Source organism: Bactrocera tryoni, chromosome 5, assembly GCF_016617805.1.
Source record: "Bactrocera tryoni isolate S06 chromosome 5, CSIRO_BtryS06_freeze2, whole genome shotgun sequence".
NCBI classification, from domain to species: domain Eukaryota; kingdom Metazoa; phylum Arthropoda; class Insecta; order Diptera; family Tephritidae; genus Bactrocera; species Bactrocera tryoni.
Genome location: NC_052503.1, coordinates 38,391,301 through 38,404,119, shown reverse-complemented (window position 1 = coordinate 38,404,119; position 12,819 = coordinate 38,391,301). Strand labels below are relative to the sequence as shown.

General features: G+C 38.3%; 1 protein-coding gene across 1 annotated transcript; it reads right to left on the bottom strand.

Moving 5' to 3' along the window:
* LOC120778084 (gustatory receptor 5a for trehalose-like) lies at positions 1-9,704 on the bottom strand. Its single transcript, XM_040109782.1, has 9 exons — positions 9,580-9,704; positions 6,138-6,277; positions 5,870-5,938; positions 1,351-1,542; positions 1,051-1,245; positions 706-977; positions 487-641; positions 142-394; positions 1-78 (listed from the first exon to the last, which is right to left on the bottom strand). The coding sequence occupies exons 1-9, from the start codon at positions 9,702-9,704 to the stop codon at positions 1-3; spliced, it is 1,479 nt and encodes a 492-aa protein (XP_039965716.1).
* Between the last annotated feature and the right edge of the window lie 3,115 nt (positions 9,705-12,819).

Sequence of the window (12,819 nt, the reverse complement as noted above, 5' to 3'; positions counted from 1 at the left end):
TTAATTACAATTCCATAAGTTCTGATCTTCATGAAACTGTATAAGCACTAATTCGTAGGTGACAATGGTGCCGGCAACCTAAAAACATAATTTACAAAATTAAATCAAGAAATTTCGGAACCAACGTACTAAATCTCTCACCGTCAATACCAAGCCACGAGTAATGTTAAAAAATTGCAACCCGGTCAAGGCTACCGTATCCATGCCAATCTCATGAGCCAAGCGGTCGACTTCAGGATGAAAGCCCTCCTTTGGTACCTTTTTGATTATTTTCAAAGGTTCACGCGAGCGATCGTTGACCTCGGACAAATACAAAGAAACCGCCAAAGTGCGGGCTAATAGAAAACATAGTGACGCATAGAAATAGACGAAATGTGCCACAGATGGCATTGTGCTAAAGAAAGGTAAAAAAAAAGGATTAATACTCTTTTGGTACTCTAAATGAGTCACAAGCACACATCTTATTTATGTTTTTTGTGAACTTACTTCATGCTCTTGAGCAACTGAATGCAAACAAAGTAAAGATTATTAGCGAAAGAGAGCACAGTTATGGCCGATACAGCGGAATCAACTTGTTCTATGAGGTCACAAATAAGCCGATATTGCAAGCGGGTACGCGTCCAATAAGATTCGGGCATCACCTGAAATCGAAGCGAACTAAGTGAGAACTAAAAGTTATACAAATTACTCCAAATAATATATTACCTGCCCCTTGACACAGTCTAAACTGCGCTGCACCTGTTCGAACAAAGATGAGAGTCCTATGCCAATTATCATTAGAAAAACATCCATGTAACTCCAACCGAAAGTCATGAGCACATTCAATATCTTTCCGAACCAAGCCAGCCAAGTAGAGTAGTCGAAAACGAAAAAAACTTGCGAAACAACGGTCATAAAATACGACTCGATTGGATCCACACGTGAAGGACAATAGTTGGCGAAGTGAATGGCCGAAATGGTGCTCAATAGATGCTCCGCTGAGGGAAGTATTAATTTTAAATTAACGGCTAACTAACTAAATATGTGATATGGATTCAGCGGACCACTTACTCAGCGACAATGTGATCAGCACAAAGGTCACCTTATGCACCCGCACCGCCAGCGCCTCGCGTTCACGCCACGACTGATAAGGCGGCATATGCCGCTCCACCCGCTGCCATTTACGCATCAGCTGCGGCCATTTCGCAGCCAGACGCAGGAAACCAATTGAAGCCAGCAGTATATTGGCATGAAATATTAATGGTTCTAAGCACGTTTTATGGTTGAAATAAGAGATTAAATTTAAAGTAGTAAATTAGCAAGATTCGCAAGACGCTTTCTAAAAGCCAAATGCCAAAAGCAACCACCAACCAATGTTTCGCACATCCAGCACACCTTTTACGACCATGTTTATTGTGAGGCCCGTATCAGCAATGGTCACCAGCGTATATAATATGCAGTACCAGGTGCGAAAACTCTTCCAGCGAAAGGACAACCCTTTCGGACTGGCGGCGAGTATGCCACGCACCGGCATCAGACAGAAACATTGAGCAATCACGAGCACTGAAATCAAAGACGACACTTCGTTTTTTATCGACATATTTTTATTTTTATAATACACGTACATTAGGGTGTCTTTTATTTTCTGAATTGATTGAATTTTTTACAAATGCTTCTTGTAATTTCAAGTTTAGTCCTTAAACTAAGGATCCAATGTAAACATGCTCCCTATTTTCAGTTTAAATCGTGCCTAAATCTTGTTTTCCCATATAACGGGTGTTTCTTTAGAGCCGTGAATTTTAATGAGGAAACACTTTTTTTTGAAGTTGGTCTTTTTGACAGCTGTCACTTGATTTATACTCAGTTTGGCTAGCCAATTTATATTGAATAGTCTTACTCCGGAACAACTTTTGCAAATTGTACAAATGTATTGCCAAAATAATTGTCCGGTTCGCGCGACACATCGGATCGGTAAAAAACTTTCTTCCGTGATAAAGCTATATTTGGTTGAATGGGTAAGTAAGTAAATATAATTAAAGAACGCTTTGGACTCATAGGTAATAACTTTTTCGTGCCTGAAGTGGAATGTTGATGTGGGTGACCATGAATTTTCAATTTATTGAAGGAAACTTTCGATGAGCAATTTTTCAAGTCGTCAGCTTGTAAAGTGACCTCCAAGATCAAACGATTTAATGCTGCTGGACTGTTTTTTGTGGGCTTATGTGAAGCCGCTTGTCTACTAGAAAAGTATATTGTCTATAACTTTCAAGGAATATTTCTTTAAAAATCAACTCGTGAAATAATGGACGCCCTAGTTCCCGTACAAAAGGTTGAAACTGTATTTGCTAGTATGAGTGTGAAGACTCGGGTGTATGTGTGCGAAAAATCGCAATAAAATTGTGGTTAAGGATGGGTGTAAAAGCATAAGTGACGCATATTTTTTGCCATACACTTACATAAATGGTCATATGAATAAAAAATGAATGTAAAACTGAAAATGTACGGCTGTGGTCTTAAGGAAAAGAGCCTTAAACGATTGAAAGAAGAAAAGGCAATATGTTGGAAACGTTTTTCAAGCCAGAGCAATAATCGACTCTTATAATCTTCCATGTGAATACTTTGATTATTTCACAAAAACTGCAAAAACGTTTTGAATATGCAACTGATTACTGTTTTCAGCTGAAGTGCTACTCGAAATGATTTCCACAAACTGCAAATTTATCGATTGTTATTGCAAATAAGAGTTAAACAGGAAATTTGTAGGTTTAAAGCAATTGGTAAATTCAGTTGCAATGAGTAGAATTCATGGAAGCTCGTCTAAATTCACTTTCTCGCTAAAGTGTTGGATATTTTTGTACCCAAGTTGAAAGTTGGAACTGTTCTAAAACCACATGTAATTATTTAACGCATTTGAAAATTCGGAGAGCGACCTTTTTTTAGTGAAATAATTCCGACATTGAAATATTGTCAACGTCATTAGATGGTTTCGAGGAACCAACGATTTCGTTCTACTCGTTCTATCTTAGCTACTATTATACATATTCGAAGGGGGAGTCTTATTCCCATGGCCAGTTAAAGAAATTGTATTTATTTCTCAATATTTTGAACTTACACAACGATACGCCTACTTAAAAACTCTTTAACTCCGTAAGCTTCGAATCTATTTTGCGGGATTAATGTTGAGTATTTCTTCGCAATGTAAGCTTACCCTATTATCTCTTGCATCTCATTTTACTCGCTCTCTATTTGTTGATCTCGTTTCGCTCTTTCGCGGCCGTTATGCTATTCCCAGTTCTATTACGAGTATAACTATCGCGGTCAGGTATCCTACGGTGAGCAACAGTGAGCAACATCTGCTTACATCGCCGGCATATGCGGTACTATGTAATCCGTTGATACGCGCTCTGCTATCTGCTGTTCTACTTGAGTGCTTTTTACATTAAATTTTGTGTAATAAAATAAAATTTTCAGAGAATGTTATTTACTATTTCCACAAAAGAATCATGTCACTCCGTAAGCCCCCATGGGCAGTTAAAAATTGCGTTAACGACCTGTCGACTGGTATCGTATATTCTCTTAAGCTCAAGGGCTATTATATCTGGTGGCATTATACCTGATACAATGTACTGGCTACTCTGACAGCGCTTTCTCTGAACAGGGAAAATACCATTTTGGCATATATTTTACGAGTTCACGCTTTCGTATCTCATAACTGGTTGGCTAGCTTTGGTCTCTAGTTTTTTCCTGCTCGTGATCAGAACTGTTTTTGTTTTCTGACCCGCTAGCTGAAGTTTCGATGCAATTAGGCATTTTTTAATTTTATGGGATACACATGCGCTTTGGGTTCAATTATTTTAGCCTCTTTCGGCAAAGAAGCTGCAATATTCCATCATATTATATATTCCATAACATTGGGCCCAAAACGGACCTTTATGGTACCCCATTACTTACAATATATATTTTGATCCCTTTGTTAGTGTCGTATAACTGCACTCTGTCGGACAAATAGCTTTTTATAATCCGCAATAAAAAAAAATACACCTTGCACCATCAATAGCTTTATCTGCTATTCCGGTCAGCTTTTTGATTGCGTCGACCAATTGCGAACCAATTTGGTTGCTAGATAATCCATTTTCAACTTCTTCTTAGCGTGCTTCAAGGTGTTCACAAATCAGTCGTTCCAGAATTTTTACAATTTTGTCTAATATGCACAATGGTCGATACGCACTATCTATCTTAGCTACATGTTAATAGATATCGGTATTGTATGATGCGTGTGTCCCTCAGCGAGGCAATTTTTCGTAATCATACTTTCATGATATTTAGAATACAAACCGAATGAACTTATTTGAACTTATGAGATCCATAATTGAATACATAACTAAAAAATTAAAAAAAAAATATTCCTGAAGTAATTTCGGGGAATGGTGCTGAGTTGACAGTCTTAGGAAAAAGTCCAGGTCCGAACGGTTACTTAGACTTGACTGTCGTGAGAACGAAACATGAGGAAAATGACTTTATACGGTACGAATATGTATCTTTCTTACATATATTTCACAAACATTTATGGAGCATTTAAATAGATGTGCCAAACATACCACAAACCCTCACAAATCCTCAAGCTTGTCATATTTGTAAAGGAAATATTCCTGAAGATCGTGGCTGTGCTCTTTGCATATTAAGAATATTACTAACTGGTGTGATTTGTATGGTGTTGTTGATCCAAACTTATGTATTTAAAACTGTTAATGAAGCATTAAGGGGACCCGGTGGTCTAGAATTTTCAAAAAATCGATTATTTTTTTTGATAGTTCGAAAGTATAGTCCTTTAAATCCAATATACTGTAAAATTTGTGGAAGGATATTCACATTATTTTAGCTTCTACAGCCGTTTTAGCACGAGGGGCTCAATGAATGGATGCTTTGTACGTCATTTATCTCAAAACTACTTTTTTCGGCGTGACGTTGATGAAAAAAAACTATCCATCCGAATCACTTGAAATTTTAATATGGTGTTTATAAGACCAATATCTATTTCTGGGACTACGATCAAATTTTAATTTTAAGAACTTCGAATTTTTTTCTCGATCTAAAACTGGTCCAAATGTAGCTGTTTACCAAATCTGAACATCAAAAGCGCGAATTTTTTTTAATTTTCATTTTTTTTTTTTTTGGTTGTAGTCCCAGCAATAGCTGTACTCCTACTGATTAACATTTTATTTGGTTTTTATGTTTCAGATGTTCACAAGAATCAAAATCAACAACGGCACCGGAAGTCATCTTTTAAGATAGCTTTTTTTGAACGCCGTTTTTAATATTGTTAAAAACCTTTTTATTTGACAAAAAAATATTTTTGTACTTTTCATAAGTGTATACATAAATAAACTGTAAAAGTCAAGTCAAGTGTCAAGTTGATTGCTCTTTTTTGAAACTTAAAAAAAAATCCAGGAAACACCCTTAATTTTAGGGTTCTAGACCACCGGGACTCCTTAACGTTACAATCAATGACGAAGCAAATGGTTCTCGTATTTTGGTTCCCAACGAAGGAAAACATAATCCATAGAACGTGTTCACCATCCATAACTGATTGCAGTGAACCGAAAAGCAACAATAACTGTCCCTAACAATTACGTAAACTAAGACTCTATTCTGATAAACTAGCCACCACTGACTGGAGGGAAGTCAAACTAACCTTCTATGTTTGATACGAATTCAGGAAGAAGAGGTTAGAATATTTTCAATATTGACATATGTTGAAAAACATACTTGCCACAAAAGTTTGAAGTTTTTATGATTTGAATACAGAAGATTACAAATTATGTACTAAAATTTAAAAACAATACTTAAACTAATATAAAATATACAAATAAATATGCATTTAATTACTTACAGGGGCCGACGGCTTCATGAAAGCTGCCATTGTGTAAGAAATCCGCGCGTGTACCTCGCCTGATGCCGCCTTTTGGATAGTTGTCATGGCATGCAATGAAATAGATTAAAATTTAAAAACTTGAAAAGAGCTTAAACAAAGCAGAGGTTTCTAGAGAAAACAACACGGCTTACAATTTTTTTTCGCAGCCACTGACTTTCCGAAACTCTGGGGACAACGTTGTTATTGCTTTGCTTAAAATACTTTTAAGTTGAAAATTTTTACTCACGGACTTTCGGCTGTTTACTTTGTTTGTACAACTCTTTGGTTAATTCCCGCTTCTCATCGAAAGCAATTGTGGTATGCCTTTTCGACAGGTAACGGGGACCGTTAATTATTTGAAGTTGCTTTCGGCGCTGCTGCGGTTTCCTTTTCATTAACGCAAGTTCGTAAACAATATTTCCAAGTAAAGTAACGCCGAAAGAAGTTAAGAAAAAAGAGATCAGAAGGCGAATAATTTATTATATAAGTGCACACAGCTGCTCAAATAAATAGTGACACTCTACAGAAGACAAAAAATATGTGAAACTAACTTCTTTTATATTAGTGGTTTTCTATTCGCCATATCTCTGCTTGTTAGCTTTGACCGCAGCTCTCTTGGAAAGTAATTTATACATAAACAACAACAAAATTAGCGGAAAGAAGCATTTCTCTACCAATATGTTAGCAGTTAGGGCAATCCCCTTACGTTAAGTTAGGTTATACTGGCTGACTGTCACTAAATCTATGTTCACTTTAAGCGTTCACCAAAATACAATGAGTTTCGGCTGAGGTTTTCTTCATAGTAAAGCAGAAACAGAAGAACTCCGCACAAAATCTATTTTTTCAGCCTAAGGTTCGACATATTTAAGTGGAAAAACAATATTTGTTTACGCTTCAAATGAATGGCATGTGTATATAGAAAAAGTGGCAGAGATGAGCAGTAACTTTCCAACGCATGTTCGGCATATTGAAATATATCTTTAAAAGTATTAACTATTCTATTTGGTGGCTGAACTATTATTTTGAGCAGCTGTGTATTTATTATATTTATTTTTTTGTAAAAGTATATATACATTCCAGTAAGATTTTGTATAAATTTGGTAAGATATATAAAAAGAACAAAAATTTAATGAAATAAAATCGATGAGGACAAGGCAATAGCCCAGTTGCAATAGCAACCAAACCTGAACTTATTTGATAGATTCCACAAAAAAGTTGTTTATTAACAAATTTGGCATAGCCTGACGAAAAACATTCGTCATTGTCAAGTATTCGCCAAAAATGGTCAGAAAAAAAATAAAGGTTACGAATAAAACTTTTAAAATGACCAATGGAAAACTCATAAGTACGAAAAAGAAAATTAATTTCCACATCTTTGTTCAGGGTAAGAGAGCTGTACTACTATGACGTTTATACCCTTTCTAGTTACTAGTCAAATAGGTTTGCTTGACGAAGAACTATTATGTTTGGTGTTGACGAAATTGGGTTCTAACACAGTTTCTGCATATACTTGTTGATAAAGCTCAACGTGTACAACATGACTTTATTGCAGTCAAAATTTAACCAGACTCAAACTAACATAGGAGCATTAAATAAAGAGAGCAATGCAAGAACTTTGGTTGGTTGGTTGAAAAGGGAGACGTGAAGCGCCAGATCCCAGGCGGCCGCTCCCAAGTGGAAAACAAATTAAGCCATAATTAGGAACTCATAGGATTTGGCAAAATTCATACCCAAACTGCCCAATTCTCCTCAGCAGAAGCTTTGGGAACAATGAAATACATTCCACCTCATCTGGTTGAAGGTGGCTGTGGGTGGTTGAAACAAAATCAATTACTTTAAAATTGTAAGGATCTTCGCCGTAAACGAAACTTAAACAAAAACATTATCTACTAGAATCTAAGCTCGAAGAATAATTTAAACTGAACTCGAAAATACTTTTGATAATGCGTCCCACGCAATCGTCACCAAAGCACTGGTGATAAGGAATGTAGCGGTTCCAGTATGCAGGTGAATAGAGGCTGTACTGCGTACTAAGATAGCCCAAACCTTGTACAAAGCGAAGATCTCTTCCGGGTTTGAGACTGCTAACACTTAATGGCAGCGAGTTGCCGGTGTCTAAAGAGGTCAAATTCCTAGGCCTCATCAGATACGTTGAATTAACATTGTCCAGAGGCACCAAGGCACACATAATATACAGGCACCTAGTCGGTAGATACGGTGATGCAAGCCAAGTATCATCAAGCGGCTGATAGTAAGGCCTATTGTCATTTATGGAGCGTTTGCTTTGGTATCAAAGACAACTCAGTCTTCGATAGGCCTTCAACTATCGAAGCTGCAAAGACTAGCCTGCGTGTACCTTTCAGAGGCAATACGTGCTTGCCCAACCAGAGCAATTGATTTCATTTTGGAGCTCACATCGCTGCGAGTAGTGATCGAACAAGTAGCGAAGCATACCATTCTCCACATCGCAGCAGAGAGTTCTGGCAAAGGGAAGATAATATCGTCTCAACAAATGAAGGCCTTAGGGGAAGACACAAAACCGGCCCTTTTTGCAAGAGACGGTCAGTGTTGAATTACAAAGAGAGTAAACTTGTCAAAGACTTTTAGTGTTACTCTCGGCAGGGATGGAGTATAGGAATTCCACGCTAGACCAGTAGTAGGGGCAGCAATAACCAGTTGTACACTGGCGGCTCGAAAATACCGGAAAGCATTGGAACAGGTATAGCGGGACCGCATACCAAACTATCCATTCCAATGGTATTGGTAAGTCAGTTTGTAGAAATCAATCTCCATCGCAACTATCACAACCAACCTATCGCTATACTCAGCGATGGTCAAGCGGCACTTAAGGCGAGCTCAGTTTATGAAGTCAAATCACTATTGGGGGAAGAGTGTAGAAGGCTGAACCGCCTATCACTTTTGCAACCATGTAGACTTGATCTGGGTGCCGGGACAAAAGGGGTAGCCGACAATGATCTGGCCGACGCACTAGCAGAGCGGGCTAGGAGCGGCTTCCAGATTGATGGGGCCCCGAACCATACGTTGCGGTGGGGCTCCACATCATGTGCTACGCCAAGTTACTACTGAGAGGTTACAACCCAGCAAGGTTTAGAGATATAATCAGCCTCCCCCAAAACAAATTTCGTCTCCTTGTCGCGCTCAAGAAATACTGGTCCAACATGGGCATAGTCTCTTACGCAATTTGGTTTTGCTATATGGAACATGAAACTCCAGAACACCTGATTCTAGATTACCTAGCAATTGTAGAAGCAGACTTAAGGCCATAGGATAAATCTACGTGAACACGCCCTCCAAGAATTATTCAGAATGCTGAACCTTTGGGACCATATGTGATTAGGAGAGGGCACAGTAGACCATAGGCCGCATTGCAAAATTTCAGTTATACGAGATTCTATATCTTCTAAACCGTATTCTATCTATCTAACCACTCAACAAAATTTGAAGAAACAAATCTTGAGAAACCCCATTTGAAGGTTAACTGACGTGAAGAAACTGAGCGGCTACACTTTAGAAGGCTGTAAGACAAAAATATCTCAAGTCTCGACTTATTTTAAATAATTTTTTTTTGAAAAATATTGTTTTTTTTTTTTAATTTCACATTAGCTGAGCCACTTAAGTAAAATGTAATTCATTGCAAACAAACAAAGCTAATCAAAAGCTTGACTCACCCAGTTAAAAAACGCTTAACACTGTACTTTCTACCGTCATCCTGCTGGGACTCAGTAATTTCCTTTGCTTTTAGGTAACGCACAATTTGCTTTAGAAATGTATAATTTAAGTATGATTTATGCATGTTCGGGAGTTTGTTGCACGCGATTTAGCACTATTTGTCCTCCGCCCACCACGCCTGTACGAGTATTGCAAATAATTTAGGCGCTTCTCCGGCAAAATATTGTGTTCATGTCACGAGGTGGCCCGAAAATACATTTATTTTCAGCGCAGAACGTATAAATAACCGGTCAATTAGTTGCGGAAACGGAAGTGCCAACGCTGTAATCAAACTGTTTTCGCGAAGTTCGCGACTTGAAGCTAGCGAAGTGACTTCATCAAGTAGCCCAAAAAACGATAAACCGTGATAATTGTCGTAGCTTTCAGCTTTTATACACTCATATACAGGTACATAGAAGCATTTCAACAATATTTGCCTCGAAATGTCTGCACATTAAGTGCCCAAGGTACGTAGGAACCCGGCGGGCATTTATCACAATCATTTATCGCTTAATTGTCTTTTTTACTTCGCTGCTCAACTTGATTTCCTCCCTTCATTTAGTGAGCAAATAGTTTTTTTAATGTGAATTCACATTTATCTTTCTACCAACAATTAATCTAAGGCAGTGACAACATTTCTCAACACCAATGTAAATTTAACACAAATAGAGTCACCAAAATCTCATCTAGAAATAGTCAAAATCGCACAATCCGCAGTCCATACATTTTTCCCGAACTTACACCCATATAATTTTTCGACCCTCTGTTTGGCTTCGGTTAATATACCGTAAAATAAACTCTATTGAAAAGTGTCTCATTTCTTTTGTTGATTACGTCGAAAACGAACGTGTTTCTCTGACAAACTTATAAAGAGACAACGAGACGAATTTGTAAAAATAATATTTGTTTAAGCCTGTTCGGTTAGGTTCGATTGCTGATTCAATGACCGCGCTTAAACTACTGTATATAAAATAGAACTCCTGTATCCGATCTTATAAGCTTAGGCGTGTAATTTCTATTCCCACCAGCTCGGTGGAACACTGAAAGTGTGAGCTCACACGTATTTAAACCTTGGTCTCTCAAAGTAGAACAATGGCCTGTTAGAACCCCACAAATAGGATCAGGCTAAACTTACTGAGGGCAAGAGCTTACTCAAAATTTCTCGCGTCTTGGCGCTGACCAAACTCTCCCGAAACCCAGCTCTCCAGTAGTTGAAAACACATAGAAAGTAGACCGCCGATCAGTTCCCATTTCTTGCTTTTCCTTGTCAGCTCGTTAGCTTTAGAGTTGCTTGCGATTCCAGCCTTACCAGCCTTCGACGTACGTTTAGGGAGCCCAAAGCTATTATCACCGACCTCCTAACAGAGTGGAAAATCATTTTTTAAGGAGGCTGCACTGCGGAGCAGAAAGTCTAGCGCTACCTTACTGGCAGAGTCTGAGACTAGGAAAACTCTACAATAGTCAGTAAAGAAGTTCACTGCCTCTCTCCTCTAACGGCTTCTACCTTCCCACATGTTCCAAAGGATCTGGTATGAAGTCAAAGCATACGAACATTTCCGAATTTTCAGATACATGCTCATTTATAAACCCATATTCTCTGAGTCTGATAGCAGTTTTCGTCACCATAAAACTTCCGACGATATCTATGGGAACTCTTAGTGCCCCACACATGTTGATGAGAGCCACCCGTTTAACGTCCTCCAGCTTTCTTGTAAGTGTGGTCATAATGGGTTTAACTATTGTGTCATAATGTTAGAGGAATACCTTGGGTGAGAGACATCATCTTTTGCCAATTACTTCTCTGCAGCAATACAAGGCAATCAAAGGCTTCCTTGCTCTATTTTCGCTTATAGTTGCCATGAAAGCTTCCTGTCTAAAACTTACTGAAACACGCTCTTAATACTCTGCTGGTTGCAGGCGGATGCTTGCCATTCGCTCTAATAATGCACCGGGATGTTTTATATACTGGTAAATAAAATCATTTCTCTTTTTTTTTTTTGACTTCGACTCTTTTTAGTATCATTTCATGTTTGTTTTTTATTCCGAAAAAATTCTCCAGTCCCTGTATCAGTCTAAGCTATTAACCATACGGAGGCTGCTATATATATTTCTGGCCTAGGCAACACTAAGTGTTGCCAGGTGCAATCTGACATTTCCATTGGAAAGTTTGACATTTTTTAGCATAACATCACTCAGAACGTTTTGTCATTTAATCGTGAATTGTTTTATTTACAGGGAATTAAAAAAATTCATCTCGGCCAAAAAATGGAATTAACTCGTGAACATTTTCGTGCGATCATTTTTCACAACTTTCGACGTGGATTATCACGACAAGAGTGCATCGATGAACAATTCCGTGAAGGTCGTCGAAAAACAGCCGTTGTGCCAGAAAACATCGATGCCGTACGTGAACTGAAAGACGTTTTTAAGATCGTCACAGGTGACGAAGCACTTCGAAGCAAATGGTCGCCTGTTTCTTCGGCAAAACTGGTCATGTGCCGACTGTTCCGCTTGAGCAACGTAGGACGGTCAATTCTGAGTGGTACACCACCATTTGTTTGCCTAAAGTCTTCGAAGAAATTCGAAAATCGAAGAAGAGAAGACGAATCATTGTGCACCATGACAATGCGAGTTCTCAAACATCGGCTCAAAACGTCGAATTGATGGGTCATCCGCCGTACAGCCCTGACTTGACACCCAATGACTTCTTTTTATTCCCACACATCAAGAAAATAATGCGTGGTCAACGATTTTCGTCGCCAGAAGATGCTTTTGAAGCATTCAAAAACCATGTTTTGGAGGTGTCTCAATCGGAGTGGAAAAATGCTTCGAAAATTAGTTTGAGCGAATGCAAAACTGTATAAATCTTGATGGAGAATATTTTGAAAAACAATAAAACCATTTTCGTTGATAAATATTCATACTTTCATTATTAGGCCAGAAATATATATAGCAGGCCTCGTATGCTTGTAAACTCAACTTTACATTTTAAGGACTTTGTACCTAGATTCCCCTACAAGTGGAAAAATTTCATGGTATATTCGAAAGTACGAAGGTCAAATAGATAATTGGGAAAACTTCCACGCTTTATCTGGCTGAGAAGGTTTCAAAACACAATAAAAGGGGGGAGGGACACGCGAGCCACTAGCAGAGCTTTCAATATCTCACATCGCATTGCGTCAGAGAAGTAAAGAGGCTGT

What these genes read in the sequence shown, in the direction of transcription:
- LOC120778084 (XM_040109782.1), bottom strand. Translation starts at nt 9,704, where the DNA reads ATGCATAAATCATACTTAAATTATACATTTCTAAAGCAAATTGTGCGT. An exon ending in GCTGATCACATTGTCGCTGA is followed by an intron (nt 978 to 1,050) that starts GTAAGTGGTCCG and finishes TACTTCCCTCAG; the next exon opens with CGGAGCATCTATTGAGCACC. An exon ending in CAGTTGCTCAAGAGCATGAA is followed by an intron (nt 395 to 486) that starts GTAAGTTCACAA and finishes ACCTTTCTTTAG; the next exon opens with CACAATGCCATCTGTGGCAC.